At 38.2% G+C, this 19,892-nt stretch overlaps 1 protein-coding gene across 1 annotated transcript in view; it reads left to right on the top strand.

Annotated features, from left to right (window-relative positions):
• pcdh1a (protocadherin 1a) overlaps positions 1-19,892 on the top strand; it is a 141,712-nt gene that overhangs the window by 11,064 nt on the left and 110,756 nt on the right. The window contains exons 2-3 of the mRNA XM_032576593.1: positions 1,638-2,452; positions 4,849-7,035. Of these exons, the coding sequence (XP_032432484.1) occupies positions 1,658-2,452; positions 4,849-7,035 (2,982 nt within the window). The 5' untranslated portion in view covers positions 1,638-1,657. The remainder of the gene's footprint in view (positions 1-1,637; positions 2,453-4,848; positions 7,036-19,892) is intronic.

Here is a 19,892-nt window from a genome sequence, read left to right as displayed (position 1 = left end):
ATTTTGCCTCAAAGAAATTTATTGCTTACCCAAAGATAATGAAATACAGTCAAAAATTGGAAAACAATATCCAGACATGAACTTTCTTTAAAAGAAAACGACAAAAAAAAGAATAAAATGTGCATCACACCACACTAAAATCATTTACCTCTGGAGTTTCATACTGGCCGGCACAAACTATATCTCCGACAAAACATTGACCGTACCTACACACTTTCTTGCTTCTTTATTGTGTGCCTTTTCTTAAGACACTTGCTACTTGCAAGACTGCAAAATCATGGTCATTCATATCCAAAAACGAAAACCACATTTTCTGCACAGATGTTCCTGGTAGCAAAAGTGCTCACTAAATTCTCTTTATGTATCACAAATAAGCCATCACAAATCTACTTGACAAATTGTTGTAAAAAAGTATTTTTTTCTTGTCAAGAAATAATCCAATCTGTTTACTGCAATAAATCTTTGCATTAAGAGGCTCTTTTTGCTTTCGAAAACATTGCTTTAAAATCACTTATCTGCTCAGAAAACAATTAAAAGGTTAATTGTAATGTATTCATGTTTTACCCTTTTAAAACCTTTTGATTTTCTTGCTAAAATATGATAGCCTAGAGCCTTTAATGGGCTATGCAGCCTTTAATTTTCCTTTATTTTATCAGCTCAAGTAAAAACAAGGAAATTAAATGATTTTGTTAAGATACTGGCGAAGCAACAGTATTGACTATGGATTGGTCTAGCCTGACTAATCCCTCGGCTGTAAGAGCGAGTATTGATCTGTATATTCAAACAGTGCATCACTAACATGAACCCACTGTATTACTCACAGCAGGCACTGAAGGCGTCAACCTGAACAACACGTGATGATTGTTGGTGGTACACTCCCCTGATGCACTGCACATGCAAAGCGGTTAAAAAATGTTTCCACCATTAAGTTTTCCAAAGCACCAGACCATGATGCTTAACCTCAATGATTTGCTCCTGTTTCAATTACCCATAACACACAAACTCAAACACACACATAGCTCACACAGCTCCCACACTCAATGTCTAATGGTATAATACAGAAATAATGAGTCTCTCTGGTTGTGAGATTTCGTATTATATTTTTATTTGATTATTCAGCTGAAACAATCCACACTGGCTTTCCAGTTTGCTTTATGTGTGTTCTTGCGAGATTTAATTTCATGTTCTGACATTAATTTCTGCATGGAATTCATAAAGTCAAGATATTTATTGAAGCTCTTGAAGCTTTGGGAAAGAAACAAAGCCATTGTGGGATATGGTTATTATTGCATTTTTCAGAAAAAAAAGTAACTCTTTCTTTCTTTTTTTTTTTTTTTCCATCGCCTCTAGGTCTGCTTAGGTTTCTACAAAGTATTAACAAAAAAATACATAACTTTACAAGCGTACAGCAACCAGATCACAATGTAATGATTTTCTCCCCTTCCCTGCTGACTAAATATTAAATTCTGGAGAGCTGCTGATGTGTGCCCTATGATTTCACTTTAAGATAAAATATGTAATTATTTCCTGTGAAACTTGCTCCATTTGGGAACTGGCTAGAGGAGAATGCTGAAGTGGGCTTTCTAAGAGAAATCCTCATCATCATGACCCAAATTCTCTTCTCTTCCTTTTTACAGGCAGATCTTCTGATGACCTAATGGAACTGAATTTACGAGTAGTACTGTTTTGGGTCGTGGTGCTGCACGGTGGCTCCGTCGATGGCAGTATCCTCTACCGAGTCCAGGAGGAGCAGCCCCCCAACACGCTCATAGGCAGTCTGGCAGCGGACCAGGGGCTGCCAGACTCAGGTCACCTCTACAAGCTTGAGGTGGGCGCCCCTTATCTCCGAGTTGATGGGAAGACAGGAGACATTTTCACTACAGAGATTCCAATAGACAGAGAGACCCTCCGGGACTGCCGGTCCCTGGCCAAGGGCAAGCCGTGCTACTTGGAATTTGAAGTATCGGTAACAGACCTGATACAAAACCAGAGCCCACGACTTATTGAAGGACGTATTGAAGTACAGGACATCAATGACAACACCCCGCAATTTCCCTCTTCTGTGCTCGCCATCTCGGTACCTGAGAACACAATCATGGGGGCATTATTCTCCATACCTCTAGCCACTGACAGGGACTCTGAGAGGAATGGAGTGGCTGACTATGCGCTGACTGCGGGCCCAGATGCAGCAACTCTATTTGGTTTACAAGTGGCGGAGGACAGGGGAGGGAAACTCCCACAGCTCATCGTCCTCGGCAATTTGGACCGCGAGTTAAAGGATTCTTATGACCTCACAATAAAGGCGGTGGATGGAGGGAACCCTCAGCGCTACAGCAGTGCTCTGCTCAGAGTGGTTGTTACCGACGCCAACGATAACGCCCCTAAGTTTGAAAAGACTTCATATGATGCAGAAGTTTTAGAAAACAGTCCAGTCGGGCACTCAGTGTTACAGGTGAGATTGCCTTAGAATATTTATATTTGTGTAATGTTATGATTTTAAATGACAAGAAAATATAAATAGCTACAAATGTATTTGCCAGATTCTCTCTCAATATAATTTTCATTCTCCATTCCAAAAAAGGGACATTGTATAATATGTGAATAAAAATAGAAGGCAGTAATTTTCTTATGTCATAGAATACACATTTTAACCACAATGGAAAATGTTGAACATGTTAAGTGTTTAAACTTGCAAATTCTGCAATTTCAAAAGAAAGGGGAGGCAACATAAGACTGTAAAAGCAAGTGGTATGTAGCAATGGGTCAGTATAAGATTTTTGTATAACTTAATTAATTTCATACAAACCTTTTGATCAAAAGTAAATGCTGTGATCAAATAGTTTTTAATTAAAGCATAAATTTATAGAAAATATTTTGTTAAAGTTATAATAAGGTTGCCCATACATTTTTGCTTTATATTAATTTTAACACTAGTGCATAGACTGAAGCAAGATACCAAATGAACAACAGCTAAATTTAGTTATAGTTGTTTTCATAGGTTTATGGATCAAGATATTATACATTTAGCTATTATTACGTTCATAGAGTAACACCAACAAATAAAAGCTGATAGTAATTTAGGCATTTGGGAATTAGACCAAATCAGCTTTAAAACTAGCAAAGAAAGATTTGTATCTGCTCAAACCACCAGCTCTAATAATTTTGTTTTTTTAAAATCATGATTAAATAATTATTTACTAAATTAGAAATCAATAACATTTTGAATAAATGATTCTCTAAATCTTGCGTGTACCTTTATGTACCACAAAAAATATACTAATGTGAGTGGTGGCAGCATGCTATGGCCAATCGCAGTGTGAAAGCAAGAGTGGTGTAACACAGTTAGCTATGGCTGGGTTTTTAGCGTTAGTAACAGCAGGCCTTTAACATTAGCAGCTAAGAAAACAAATGCCGTCTTTACCAGTTTCTAAGGACTTTGCAGTCATATATTTTTGTGCTAATAAAAGAAAAGGAAATCAAAACACAGAACAATTAGAATAATCTCACTAATAAGCTCACAGAGGAGCAAAGTTACTCTTCACCAGTCTTCAGCTTGCACTGATAGCATCTGGTAATTGGCTCAGCTTTTGGAACAATTTATATTTTGAACAGTAAATGTTAACATTTCATATTACAATAAAACATTGAAAACAAAATAAAACAAACAATATTTCAATTATTTAGCTATACTTTGGTGTAATCAGAGGTCTGACTCATCTTGGAGAATATATTCTCAGATTTGTTTTGCAGCCAGTTTCATCTGGCTAGTCTAATTTTTGGGCACTGCGCAGTCACCAGTTACTCCGACAGCAAGCCTTACTTTGATTTGAGTCCAATGTTTCTTAGAAGACACAGTCATTTACACAGCCAGCAATATCAAGACAGTCGCATATGAAGGTTCCTGCGATGCATTGGTTGCTAAAGGAAAAGAAAGCAAAATGCTGCTGAACGACAAATTTTGTAGTGATATGACATTGCAGGGATTCTAGCTATGGCACTTATGGCACAAGGAAAGAATAGGAAAGTCATTCACCTTTAAAATCTCTAGCAACTAGTTTCAACTTTTAATGGGAGATGTTGAAATGAAGAGGGGATGGTTTACAGTCTAAATCTGTGTATTTAGATGTGTCACTGACTTCAAATTTCAAAAATACCCTCTTCCCCCTCAAATAATGTATATCTTAGTTTAAATATTTGAACATTTTACTATGTCCACTGTGTGATTTCTGAGTTTTTTTTGCAAATCCTTGCATTTCTTCAACTTTTTTGGAATTTGGAATGCGCTCTGAATTAATTGTGACTTTTTTCTGATAGTCTTTTATATAAGCTTTAATACCATCATTTAACTCTTTTATTCATTCCACCATTCCGCAACACAACTTTAGCACAGTATGGTTTCATAGGTAATTAAGCTGCTCATTGCTTGCTGTGGTGCTGTTTTCTTATAAAAAAAATCCTGAAATAACAGTAACACAGTGTCTTGATGTAGGCGTAAGATGTTCTGTGCAGCTTTCTCTGAGCATATTGCTGTGAAATTTTTACTGACTGTCAAATGAAATTATTTTAATATGATACCATATGTTTTCCTATTAATCTGGAAAAAGCAATAAAGACACAAAATAGATGAAGTGACACAACAATCAAGATCAAAGTAGAAAGGCCATAAAGAAATGTATGTGGTGTGTTTTATAGTTTTCACTTTCACCTTGATCTATTCATTCAGTTTTGTAATCATAAATTTTTTGTGATTAAAAAAACAAAATCCATAATTTGCTTTCTTTCAGATTTGACCCCGATTTGATGCATGTCGTCCAGGCTTTTAACCATTTTCTTCTGTTTTGATTATAGGTCAAAGCAAATGACTCTGACATGGGCCCTAATGGAGAAATTGAATACACCATTCACCAAGCAGTGGACCCAGTACCAAGACTCTTACGAATTGATCGGTCTACTGGCATTATCTATGTGAAGGGACCACTGGACAGGGAGGAAATCAGCAGCTTGTCTTTCTATGTGGTGGCAAGGGATAAGGGTCCTCAACCTAAGAGCTCTAAGACGTTTGTAACAATTGAAGTGACTGATCAAAATGACAATGCTCCTGCTGTGGAGATTCGTGGAATTGGTCTGGTGACTCACAGTGACGGAGTGGCCAATATTTCGGAGGACATGCCAGTGGGGACAGCTGTTGCTTTAGTACAAGTATCTGACAAAGATGAAGGAGAGAACGCTGTCGTCACATGCGTGGTAGCAGGAGATGTGCCCTTTCAGCTTCGTCCTGCCAGCGACTCTCCCACTGACAACAAAAGAAAATATTTTCTTCAGACAACCACACCTCTTGACTTTGAAAGAGTCAGGGACTACAGAGTAGAAATTGTTGCAGTGGACTCTGGAAACCCAGCACTGTCTAGTACAAACTCCCTAAAAGTTCAGGTGACTGATGTGAACGACAACTCTCCAATATTTTCCCCAACACTGTTTGAAGTTGACTTTGCTGAAGAAAACCAACCTGGGGAGAGGATTTTGGATGTCACTGCTACAGATGCTGACAGTGGCACTAATGCCCAACTGCTGTACGATATTGTTGCAGATTCAACCATCAAAGGTTTGTTTGAGATTGACCCAAACTCAGGTGAAGTAAGAGCTCGAAGCCCGCTGGATCGTGAACATAAAGAGCTGTATGAGTTTCGGGTCACAGCTGCAGACAAAGGTTCACCTGTCCATAAAGGAACAGCAACAGTTGTGGTAAAAGTTCTTGACCGCAATGACAATGAACCAAAGTTCATGCTTAGTGGGTACAGCTTTTCAGTACTGGAAAACATGCCTCCCCTAAGTCCTGTGGGCATGGTAACAGTTCAAGATATGGACAAAGGTGAGAATGCCCGAGTTCACCTCTCCGTAGAACCAGATGGAGGGAAGTTTGTAGTTCAGAATGGAACAGGTACAATTCTCTCAAGCATCTCTTTTGACAGAGAAAAAGAAAGCAGCTATACTTTCCGTCTAAAGGCAGTGGATGGGGGAGAACCACCCAAGTCCTCCTATGTTGGTGTCACTATCAATGTACTCGATGAAAATGACAATGACCCTGTCATCACCAAACCCTCCAACTCTTCCTTCAGGCGCTTATCACCTCTCGCATCTCCAGACAGCCATGTTGAGGTGGTGGAGGCTGAAGACCTGGACAGTGGACCCAATGCAGAGTTAGTCTTCAATATTGCTGGAGGAAATCCTTACCAATTATTCCGCATCTCCCCCACTACTGGAGAGATTACTCTGGCAAAGGAGATGACCCGCAAACATGGGGGGCTGCATCGTTTAGTAGTACGGGTGAGTGACAGGGGAAAGCCTCCACGTCATGCAACTGCCCTGGTTCACATCTATGTCAATGAAACAATTTCAAATGTCAGCTTAGTGGAAGCCTTAGTTGGACACAGTCTTTACACTCCACTAGACAGGGACATTGCCGGTGATCCTGACAGTGGTTTCGCTGCCCATCGCAGTAACATTTTGTTTGGAAGCCTTGCCGGTGTGGCCGGAGTTGTTATGTTGATCTTGGTGGTGGTGTTTATTCGCCACCGCATCCAGAGAGAAACAAAGAGTGGCTATCAAGCGGGTAAAAAAGAAACAAAAGACCTATATGCTCCCAAGCAAGCACCAAAAAACACCAAAGGCAAACGAGGGCGAAAAGGCAAGCCACAGAAGTCCCCAAAGCCACTTGGGGAAGATGAGGAGGTCAGCCTACAAAAGAGTCTAAAGTTTAATCTTGATGGAGTAAACGACAGTCCACGCATACACCTGCCCTTAACATATTCCCCGGGAAGCCCCGACATCGGTAGGCATTACCGATCCAACTCTCCCTTACCTTCTATCCAACTGCAAGCCCAATCCCCTTCAGCTTCTCAGAAGCACCAGGCCGTGCAGGACCTCCCTGCAGCCAACACCTTCGTTGGAACGGGAGGAGATGACAACTCCACCGGCTCAGACCAGTACTCAGATTACAGCTACAAGACCAGCCAACCCAAGTATAACAACAAACAGGTAAGGTCAGCTGGAACACGATGGGCCATTGGAGGAGTGAATGATTTGTGCATGGATGTAAGCTCCTGTCAATTATTATGATTTACTTAAAGGAAAGCAACATATTAACAGATGTTAATGGCACATATTTTATTACTATCATTCTGGGCTATAAATAGTAAAAGAAAAAAATCCATCTGATTTGTTCTCGTCATTTCCTCCAGTTTTTCTCAATATTACTCAGTTGAGATCTCAGTGTTGTAATTTGATGAAAGAGTTAATGTACAACTCAAGTTAGAATAGATAAATGAAATGTGTTCCAACTTTCTCATGACAGTGGAATAAATGCAATGAGGTTTGTTTTAGGAATAATGCTTCAACACTGATTAGTCATAATGTTATGACCCCCAGATAGAGGAAGTAAACAGCATTGATTTTCTCTTAAATATTGTACACATTAATCAGTGTAACATAGAAGGCACCAGCTGGACATTGTGTCTTGAGGTTGAAATGTTAGAAGCAGCAACATGGACAAACGAAAGGACTTGAGGCATGCTAGCGAGTATTGTGGTGAACTGGCAATAGGATAATGACTGGCTGAAGTTCATTAAAGTGAATTGAAACTTGGTCCATTGGTCTGACCAAACAGACATGCTGCTGTTGCTTAGTTTGATTTAGAAGCTAGCACTGGTTTTGTAAGAATACACAGTACATTGCAGTTTTTTTTGCATCCAAGGCTGCATATCCATTCAGGGTGCCCATGCTGGTCAAAATGTTTCTTTTGATATCAGCTGCAGGGACATCGTGCCTTGCTCCCATACAACTTTCCCTTGAGGGTTCAAAAGTGGAAATGGAGACTATTTGTCCATTTACTGTACCTTCAGAGGACTGCAGTGGCCTGTCATATTTAGTTTCTCCATCAGACTGGCAGTAGAGTTGAGCAGGCGAGGTCCATTTTTTCTGTTACATATTCCGCTCCTGCACCCGACCTCCAGTGCTCTGGATCTCTACAGGTCACTTGCTCTTATCTCCCTGCTCCTTATGCTCTTATCTCCTCTTATCTCGACAACATTTGGCAAGATTCAAATTGCCATGGTAACAGAAAATATTAATAGACTCAGAGGGGATTACAAACAGTAAAAAAAAGTACTGTCTAGGGATGGAAAGCTAGTGTGTCTTTAGGTTTCTGTGTCATTTGCAACTGTGTGAATGTTGTGTGTTGGACCAGACAAGTACACGTGTGTACATGTGAGTTTGCAGTGCATGATGGGGATTATGCAGGCAACTATTATCCTCGAATGGTATAATGGGGTATATAATGTAGTAAAATGTTCAGATGTCTTGATCCTTTCCATTTCACACACCATACTGGAGCTTTTGAAACTCATCCATTTTTTCCAGTTTATAAATCACTGAACTTTGCTGCAGTATGATAAAAGAAGACAAAAAAGAATCATATTTCTTCAAAGATGCCTTGGTTCAAAAGACCGCATAACATAGGGCTTTTTTTGCATAAATAACCACAGTTGCAAGTAGAGTGTAATTAGAAACCTAATATGACTGACATCTCTGAACTACACCCAACAATATATTTAAGAATCACACAACAACCAGATCTAACAGTGTTGTATTCATGTTGCCACAGTGTTTTTTTTTTTTTTTTTTTTTTTTTTTAAAGGATGGCCATTATTTGAAAATGTTTGACACTGATTTGTTTCCACCCAATACAAGATGACACAAGCTTTCAAGACGCTTCCCACGTCGCAGTGTCACAGGTACAAAACAGTTTGACACTCTCTGAGGCTTTGGAGATAATGTTTGCCACATGAGAAAAGAGAAAAACAAGAAAAAGAAAATTAGCAAAAATAGAAGGCGAAAACGCGACACTGAGTTCTGAACATGTGCAGGTGACACGTTTTCTGTGGAGACATCTTCAGTGCCAGCCTCACAGTTGACTGGGTGGTGGTTCCAGCAGATGCTTGCTGACAGTTTAGGTGATCACAAGCCTTTTGGTGGGTGGAGTCAGTTTGGAGAAGAGTCACCACTGTCTGCTTGACGGACAGCATAAGGGACCAAAATGACTGCAAGCCACAGGGTGTGTCTGGTTTTTTTGTGTGTAGTGCCAATCTCAATGGCTTGTGTGTGTCGGCTCGCTGCTTAGTTGGAGCAGCGCTAATTGTGGCTGCGGCGCAGCTGTAAGCTCTCAGCTCTTGACAGTGCTGCGTATGAAGTTTTTCAACTTCATAAATACAAACACGAATGAGGAATGGCTCAAGTGATTGACAGTCAGCGCAAAAATAAATAAAAAAAGAAAACACAGGCAGATGCTGGAGCTCATGTGACATACCTCAGCAGATGTTGTCTCGTGTATGGCGTACCCTCTCACATCAGGAAGAACAGATTGACCAAAATATATAATTAAAGTCGCTGCCAAGTGATGTGACAGATGTAGAGTCGTGCCCTTGCGTTAATTAACTGTGCTGCTCTCAACAATGGCTTTTCATTTGAAATGTGATCAGGCATCTGGGTTTGAGGCACAGTTCATTTCTTGACATTATGTCTAAAAATTACTGCTTGTTTGCTCGCAGATTATGAACACAAAAGGATTTGAATTTAACTTTATTAACTCTAAATCCATTTGAAGCTGAAAATCCTTTCATTCTTCCTCTAAAGCTCAGAGTACAGTTTCATAGTTGTATTTGTATTTACATACCAGGTTTATAGAAGCTGTGACATGGACATTTGTGTGTGCCTTTGTGCATGTTATCTTTATTAGCATATGATTGAATATTGAGCATTTTCTAAAGTTGGTAAAAGTGAGATGTCAAACAGAGTATATTAAAAATGATGGATAGTGTAATAGGTACTAGTCCACTTTTGCACAATTCAACTTACTTTCTACTATTGACCAATGATCTTGGTGTGTTTATTTTTTGACACTCTTGATTTAACAATAAAGAATTTATTCCAGTTTCGGAACCAAGGCACGCACAGAAAAAGAAAAATTCAAATAGGGCAAGCAAATGGGGGTCGTTGCTTAATTTAGTGGATAACACTGCAAAACTAAAAATCATAGCAGTAGATTTGCCACTTTATAACACTATCGTCTCATGTAGAGTGCTCTAAATTACTCTACATGAGTAATGTAGAGTAATCACGCTACATTACATGAGTAATTACATGTATTGCAATCTCACTGAGACATCAAAAATCCCAGTCAGATTTTTTATGTCTTTACATTTCTGTCACACTTAAATGTTTTAGATCAAACTAAATTTTAATATTCAACAACAATAATTTCCGTAATTACAAAATGCAGCGTTGAAATATTAATTTAATCAGTTAAGGGCAAAAAAAAAGCTATCCAAAATCAGCCTATAACTCATTGTGACACCTTCGGTGGGTACAACAGGCATAAAAAAACAATGTGTCTTTTACACTGTGGTGGAGAAATGTAAATTATTAAATTTTAATTTCATCAAATCGGGGCATGACGTGTCAGAACTGCACTTACTGCCTGCAGCAGGTTCTGTACTGTATGAGCAAAACTGGGACAAGAAACAACTCTTCATAATCTGTCAGGTCTGATCATTAAGGTGTTATCCTTTAGTCTGTTATAGGTTTAAAATGACAGGGTGAAGGTGGGGGGATTTGAAAACATGTGCATAACAGCCAAACCTACACTTAGCTTGGCAAAACATGTACACAGACTTCTTACCTTGAATAGAAAATGTCAAAACTCTTTTTACGATGAATGCAACATTTGTCCTAAAAAAATCTTTTAGTTTAAGTCTTTTATTCTATTACAGTTAGACTGCCATTTAAAAGGAGCAAAAAAAAAAAAAAAAGAACTCCACTGATAAACATGCTTATTTGAATGAATATCAAATAACACTGGTTATAGACCACACTTTTCTCTAAGATCACTGCACTATTTGGCAAGAAAGTATAGCTATTTTTTTTTTCATCAGACTGGTATATCTAATTATTGATATAATGTTTCTGCCTTATTAAGCAACTGATTTAATGACTGTTTACCAGTTGTTTATAATGGTTTACTTAAGAATGTGTGAACGAGGTCCCAGGTATAACAGTAATAATGTACATCCTTCATGATAATGAGATATTTTAAAGTGAAAGCATGCATACCATAATGCATTCATACTAATATGTGGTGGCTACATAAACAACAGGCTGCAGGTAGTTTATATGAATACCAAAAGAAAATCCACTTTTACTTAAACATGCAGTCTTCCTTTTACAAAGCAAAATATACTACTGTTGTTTTTGTATTATTATTATTATTTTTTTTTTATTTTCCCCAGAGGATTTCCTAAATTTTAAGAGCTGCATCTCCCCTTTGAATACTGGCTCCGAGAACAGCCCGAGGCTGAATATTTAAATACTTTATAGCCAAGAAAGGCTTGCTGAGGGTGCCAAAGCCCCAACAGATGTGTTAGATGTCCTAATTAGATCACAGTACTATCAAAGCATGTGCCAGCTATATGTGCAAAAGCAACCCTTTGTTTTCTTTCCGAACACTAGGAAGTAGTACTGCCATAAATGTTGAAACATTTGATCTCATCAGACTCCATGGAGAAATTTTCCACCATCTAATTGCTTTAGATTAACCCACTTAAGCAAAGATTTCTTGAAATGTATTTTCTGGAGTATAGCACAGTGTTATACAAAAGTCATACTTCCCTCTAAATGAGACTGCAGGGTGCAGTATACCTACAGCCTTATGGTAAAACAAATGGCGTAAAACATTTTCTTTTAATTATTTGTTTCAATAAATATATTATCAGAAAAATAAGCAAACTTCATGAAAGTAGGAAATAGAATATAAAAGTAGACTAGACCTTTTTTTTTTTTTTTTTTTTTTTTTTACCATGGCTGTAATCAATGGCTTTCATGCACTGTATATGTCTGGAACCAATGCAATTCAGGACCATGGACAGCTCATTTTCTGCCTACTGAGCTAAAGCCTCTTTGCAAATGGAGCATAATAAAAGTATTACTACAAATATCTATGTGGGGGATATTTTTCAAACCATTGAAAAGTTATAATAATACTAAGAAATATGCATTTAAACAACTACACATGCTTTGGTGAAAAGAATCAAAGTTGAAAACCCTCAATCACTTAGAAAATCATGAAAAAAAAAGACTAGTCTCATTTAGAATAATGCTGTAGCTTTCCTAAATCTCAGCAGAGGCCCTTACGGTTGCTTTCACATTTGCCTGCACCTGTTTGGGTAATATTGTAATTAAAGCCGGGACACTGGGAATTTTCCTTGCGGTCTTGGCAAGTTGAACCGCTCTCAGGTGTGTGTCACAATTTTGTTATTGAGCCTGGGCAGACATTCACATCTCAGAAAATGTGGATTTCAAAGGAATAATTATGTTGGGAAATATCCTGCGCCGGATAAATATATAACACATGGCAATTTGTGTTCTGTGTAGCTAATCAAAGTTGACTCAGGAAGGTATTATTTACCCCTTTATTACCATGATTGAAAAATCACCTTGCGTTATATCCAGATCATGCTTTATTTGCATAAATAAATCATCACTCATGACTAAATGTTTACCTATCACTGGGTAAAAGGTAGTTGCTTAAAATTTCACACTTACAAGCTGCTACTTCAGGCAGTTGCAACTGACAACTTGTGTTAATTGATGTAACTCTGCTTCCAATTGTGAGAATGATTTGGAGCAATCTCTTTTTACTTAAAATGAAAATTAAAGCTGCACAAAAGCAAAAACATATGAAAATGTTGTGCTTACAACCTTTGAACTGATGAACATAGCTAATGTGTAGCTATGGCACATTATTGTACATTGTTTACAATATACAAGCCACAGCAACCTATCACTTGTAACTTTTCAGTCAGTGGAGTTGTCATGTGGGCTAATTACTGGAATCAAGTATGCCAAAGCTTTTAGACAGTTACAGCATCAAAATCTCTCCCAATATTTTTTACTAAACCATTCAAAGACCTCCTTATGCAAGAGAAAACATGCTGGAGTAAGCTGTTTCAGAAATAACGTTAGTAAACTACAAGGTGTATGTCTGCATAGAACTAACTGCAGGCGTTCAACAAAGCCCATATTTACGCTCAATTTACTAATATCAGAATGTATATTTTATGTTGCCTATTAAAATTAATCTACAAAATTCTGCACAAAAAGAGTTTCATACTTGAAACATTTGTTCTGTTTAAACAAGAATAGAGAATTATTTTTCTTTTTTTAAATCAACATTTTAAGCATAAAAGACACAACATATATACTGGATTGTGGAGCAGTGATCAAATTTTGTTAAACAGTTTTTTTTTTTGTTCAGTTTTGACACATTGACTGAAGTTATTAAAACTTTGAATTTTTGCAAAAATATTGCTAATATATCATGTTACTGCACAGATTTCCCTGAAATAATAATAAAATTGCACATATTAGCACTTGTTCTGTCTCTCCCTTTCTCTCTCTATAAAATTTAATTTTCATACCACTTAAAAAGTCAAAATAAGTTTAAAAGTCGCCAAGTCCTTAAAAATAAACATCACAATTAGCACAATGTTTGTAGTTCTTTGTTTAACTGACAGTATTTAGTGTCCCCTTGCATCCAGCAGTGATGGTAGCTTAAAAATGAAGCACCATCATAATTCATAACATGTAGAAATCATAGTGCATAGCGATATCAGCACAAGGAAAAAGGTTTTAGAAATGTGCATTGTGCTTGTTTACCCCTCATCACCTTTGAATGTGTGATATTGCATGATGGTTGCTCAAGAAACCGGTGACTCTAGCCATTAGAGCTGATAATTAGCCCTTTTGGGTCCGAGAGCTGACACCTTTTATTTCACACCACACTTAATGAGAATTCTGCATTTGAACAAAAGTGTGAAGCGCCAAAGTTCGTCCGTTGCACAGCAATCACGTCTCTGTGAAAATGTGCAATGAAGTCTCTCCATATACACACACACTAACAGACACACAATTGAAAATGTTTTATTCATCCACAATGAATAAGTGTGGTCTTCCTTGGGGCTATTCGTTCATTTCTATTCCTGTTTGCGGTTACCTTAAGCCAGTGCAGTGGGTTCTTTGAGCCAGGAATCGGGCAGAATGAGTCAGTGTGAGTCTTAATTAACCTGCTTCTTTGTTAAGCAGGGCCCACACTTTGTGAACTTTAGGCATCCCTTTGAGCTGGGATTAGCCCAATTTACTTCAATACAGCTGTTTGAAGTCAGCAGAGGTGTATTTCAGACAAAGCCAGAGGCAAAATTTGCACTTGTTCTACAAGAATGTGACATTATTCACTCTAACTTGCACTCAAGACCTGCGGAACCCAGAAAGCCATTGACGATATGTCATCCACATTCGCAGGTAAGCACAGAGGGCAGCCGACTTATTCGCCCTATCTCTGTTTCCACTCTGCCTTCCGGTATTTTTTCCTCAGATGAGACACACACACACGCACACACACACACACGCCCGCACATGCATATGCATGCAGACACTCGTACATTCACAGTTCTTTGCACTGCACATATTTGCCCGAGCTGATTACCCAGAAAAGGGGAAGCTGGAATGAAAGTGAGGTAATGCTGGAGTAATTTACTCTGTCTGTGTTGTATGTTTTGCTTACTGGTGGCAAAGAGTGATTCAGTGCATTGCACTGGCACTACATTAGATTGAAAAATAGCTCTGCATTGTTTTAGCCTCCAATACTGCTGCCATTTCACATCTTTACATTGTTCTCAAATGCTTACGTTCACACTATGCATTTCAGATTACCAAGTGCGCTCCATTCCATGGGTCAATATGTAGGTTTGTATTATATATTATTTATATGGCTAATTGTATTTTAATTATTTACTTATTATTTAGACAATGCTGAGGTTGGTAACTGCAGACCCACCTCCAACCTCCCATACCACTGCTTAATACTCTGCCCTTTTTCGCTGCCATATATTCCTTCTAGCAGATGAAATAAAGAAGCATGACATATTTCATATATGACTGCACATTTAAAATACCATATTATAAAAGGCAGGAGAGACATACCATGGACTCACAATCGCTTGTTTGTGACATTGAAATGGATTCTGGAATGCTGCGTTACGAGCAGTAGATGTGCTTTTCTTTGATCCAGCCTGCAGGGCACGGCTAGATCAAACATAGTCCCAAAGATGGCATGAGTAGATTTCAAGGAGAAAGCCCTTCATAGATCTGAGTCACTTTTTTTTTTTTACTTGGAATCTACTACTGAAGAAAGCACATAACATGAAGGTTTAAAATAATGTACACAGGAGACGTGTTTGCCTTTTGGCGTCTCTTACATCATCTTGCTTTCCTCCCACGAGCTTCCATAAATACCAGGTTCCTCTTGGTCCTTTAGTAACGTCCAAATCACACTTTAGGCTCGCAGGTAACTGTCACTAGAAGCTTGGGTTAAAATGTGTTGGAATAATTCCAGTCTTACAAACCTTAAAAAAAAAACAACAAAAAAACATGAACATCAGGAATACAGCAAAGACAGGGGCTACAGACAGGCCACCTGGCAAAAAAAAAAAAAAAGTGGTAGTCAGGAGAGATGCTGACACATAGATAACAGGTACGTCAGCCAAAGAGATGCTGGGCAGGCACTGTCACAGACAAATATATAACAAGAGGACTGGCCTGCAGAAAAGCAGCAAAGCCTGGCAGTGAGCTGCCCTCTACAAAAGCTCGGACTAATTGATGATGAGGATTGGGCCGGCAGACAGGTGATAGGGTTAGGTGGGATGCAGTGAGGGGCAGACATTGGCAAGAGGGGGAATGACAAACAACGGCAGGCAAATGGGAGAGAGAAAGAAAAAGGACTATGTGGAGATAAATAGGACAGAAAAGTCTTGCTTCAGTGGATTTTATTCCTGTGTAATGCCTTGCAAGAGTACCGATACACTGTGAACCCTTTCACATTGTACAAGCACAAATTTAAATTTGTGTCTGTGGGATTTAAATGAGTAAACTTACAGATATTTGTGTGTTTTGGCTAACTGAAAGAAAAGGAACAGCTGGTTAATAAGGGTAGATATAATCATAGATGGCGAATAAAAACAACATATTAGTGTTCTATTCACATCAGCCCTCTTTACTCTGATGCCCCAAAAGTTGGATTTTAGTATCCACTGTCTAAAATCCAACAACATTTCTCAGTTCATCGTTTGAAAATGGAGACAGTATGACACAAATGCCTATAAGTTTCTGTCTTCTTTTAAATAAGGCCTTTCCTGTCGCCTGAGAAGTAATAAGTAGTCTCCTGAGACCACAGCTGTTGGTCATGAACTACACAGATCTACCTCATATGAAAAAGTGGTCTGATGAAAGCCATTGTTGTAGCAAAGTCATAGAAGATCCTGTTTAAAGGCATGTATGACACACAGCAAACATGCAAGAAGGTGTTCCCCTCCGGTCAAATTATGTCAAAACTGAATATTTTGGCCGACGCACGAAGATAATAATAATCCACCACCGTTTTCATTCCACTCGCTTATTGCAAGACATCTCAATAAAACACGTTGAAGTTTGTTTTTGTAACGTGACAAAAAAATGAAAAGCTAAGAGGTACAAACACTGTATAAATCTGCGTGTAAAGCTGAGGAGTTGATTGAAGACTCGAATATGTAGATGCATTTGTGAGTCAAATACAGTGTAATTTTGACAAGATCTTGGCAACAAGTATTCTCTAGACAACCAGAGAAAGAAATAGATAACAATGCAAATTGTCAGTGCAACAATGGGCTTAGTGCCAGTCACCAGTCATGTGCTGGATAACAGAAAACGCTAAATGTAACGCAGTGCAGCACTGAGCTGCTCAGGTCTTATGGGTTGTTAGTGTTTGAGCTGCTCCCTTGTTGCTGTCTCACTTTGTTTCCCATTAAAAAAAAAAAAGTGAATCCAACAACCCCAGAGCTCTTTCATTATTTTGTGCCAGAGCCTTGCATTTAAACATTGTATGCTTTTAATTTTGTTTTGTTTAGGATGGGTGAACACAAAGACTCAACTGGCAACTTTCCCCGGCAGACAGTAATTACATCAAGGCATCCCCGAAACATTCTTCATGCATCCTAAAAATGATTTGCGGATATTTAACAGCGGGGGGAAAAAAATAAATAAAAAATTCTCTCTTTGTTTATTTGTCAAGAAATTGCACAAGTGATAAGAAAAACACTTCATGTTTCTTCCTAACGAGAACATTTCAGACAGTTATAAATGGTTTAAAAGCCAGCTCATACCAATAAAAGGTTTATATAAAGACTGCAATTAGTATTTTTTTCAAGCCCATCCAGTGAAGGTGAATTTTAATTTAAAAGAAAATAGCAGAACGGAACAATCTAAGACATTCAAATATCTGTTATTCATATCTAAACTGAATTTCAGCTGGTTTTGCTGCAGTATTTTTCTGTAATATTCAGTGCTCCCTGCATTTATTTGCTCCTTTAACGATGAAGTTTAAAATAATACTGCAGTAGTATAATCTCACACTGAAAAACCTGGTTTGAATTTAGTGAGGAAATAATTGCACATCATGCAAACAATCGTTTTTTAAAGACTACTCCTAGTTTTATTTATATTTCATCAGTTTGTAGCATATAGGGAGGTGAATGTATTCCTCTTAACATAATTAAATCAATCATTCAGAGTCCTGGATTCTCTCCTTTGCTTTCTTCTCTTTAGCTCACCGAAGCTAAATTGGTTTTCTACAATATTTAGGATCACTGAACTGAGATATCTCTGGAAAAATGCAGATTTTTCTCAGGTGATCCTTCTGAAAAATTAATGTTGATGCATTTTCAATTTTTCGGCAAAGACTGCCATACTTTTTCCTTAAAATGTACTGGTATTTTAAATAGTTCATGACGCCATGCATTTCCTGTGCTTCAGCTAGATAAGCAGCCAAACAGCACTACATGTTTTCTACATTGGAAATAATGTTCCACACTAAGTGCAAATTTCAAAAACTGGATATAACATTCTTTATTTGTATTTAGTGACTCTATAGCTGGGAAAGTTGCAGTCTTTTTTCTGGCTTACAAAGGTCAACTCTTTTGGTATATTCTCTTATCTTTCCCATGTTGAAGTGACCAGTAGAAATTTAATATTTATGAAACTCTCATTTACACATTAAAAAGTCATGGTTTACTAATTAAGCATGTCTTAATGAGTGCCGCGTACACAGGGATGATTGACATCTCTAAAACTATCGTTCTGGCTATGATTGGTTTGTTCTAGCTAGAACTGGGACGAGGCAGAAGAGCTTGATTTTGTCACAGATTATCTGTTTCATACCATACTGTCACGACATAGTGACAATTTCAACTAATATATAATTTTTTACATTTTTTATAAAAGTGACATGACGCAGCTTTAAGCACGAAGGATGCTCTAGTTAAAGTTTACTCTCCGTTGTTGGAAACTGAATACAGCATTTGTACATAATACATTTAAAGCTGGTACTAGTTTAATGTTAAAAGCTGATCCACAAGTCTCAAGAAACCGAGAGAATGTAATAATAATAATAATATCTTTATTTAATTTGAATTTCCAGGGTAGGGGTGTAACAAAGTCAAAACATGAAACAGGCATACCAGTACGTTCACCAAATCCCCATGTGCTCTGGGGATATTTTTTTTTTCCCAGGGTTTTGATATTAGTTATAGAAAAGCCGCAGTTGTAACGAAGTTAGTAAGCCACACTTAAAGTCATGCAGTAATTCGGCATGCAGCATATACTGTATTTAGGTTGCCTCTGGGAGATTTTCTGACTCACTTTTTTCAAGTCTTCTTTCGAATCAAAGTTTGTCCTTGACCTTCCAGCTGGATCTGCCGCTGTGTGTTTCCCGCAGCCAAGCCTGTGTAAGTCCAGAGCAGACTAGAAGGCATCTTTTAAGTTATTTAGCTTGCTGACAGAAATAGTCAGTCAACATCACAGCACCCGAAGCGGGACTGAAACAGCAACATCTCATCCAAAAACCGATAGGTGCTGAATTTCTGTAAAGCGTGTTAGGTGGGAGGAAAAGTTCAGCTTTAGTGGTTGCTAAATAAATTAAAATCTTTCCTATTCCGCGGGACATTTTCCCAAATTGGCAAGTCAGTGAAATTATAGCACCAAGATTATTCCAGGCACACAAAACTGATCATATGAATGATTGCTGTATTTTCACTGGTTAAGTAATCATATCAGCGGGTAAAAATAGCAAGCTGTTGTCTTACATCCTTGGACTCCACCCATTTATATCTTCATCCTTGTAACTGTTCATTGCTATTAAAAATTGTGCCAAGCAGGTGGAAAGAGAGGCCAATATTATTCACATAACATCTGCAGATATCCTTTGAAGTAGGCTATCATGCCAGGATAGAGGAGGTGTGTGTGCGTTACCTTGAGATACAGTAGACGGAGATGGATGTCAGCTTCGCAGTCTGGCTCGGCACATTATAAAAGATGGCACGGCTCAATAATCAAGGTTTATGCAGAAGCGCTGTATGCATACATCACCTGCTACACTCAGCACAATTACAAGTTCTTGGCAGTAGCTGCGAGATCCGTGTGTCGCTGTCGGTTCCTTGTACACTCCTAAAAGATTGCCATGTTCCAGGATGTGTTCATTATTTAAAGGCTAATCAAGTGTCAAAACTTGGAGGGAGGCTGTTTCTTTAATTTGGACTGTAAGTCTACTTAATGCAGAAGATGCTCATCTAAATAATGCTCATAATTCTGCCTTTACACAACGAGTCCAATGGAATGCCTGGCTTACTGTGGGGTTTAGTTGGTTGAAAGTCGGAATCCATGGATTAGGATGTAAGTAAGACAGTCGGGGTGTACATACA

The sequence above is a fragment of the Xiphophorus hellerii genome, chromosome 11, assembly GCF_003331165.1.
Source record: "Xiphophorus hellerii strain 12219 chromosome 11, Xiphophorus_hellerii-4.1, whole genome shotgun sequence".
Classification (NCBI taxonomy): domain Eukaryota; kingdom Metazoa; phylum Chordata; class Actinopteri; order Cyprinodontiformes; family Poeciliidae; genus Xiphophorus; species Xiphophorus hellerii.
This window is presented reverse-complemented; position numbering and strand designations above follow the sequence as displayed.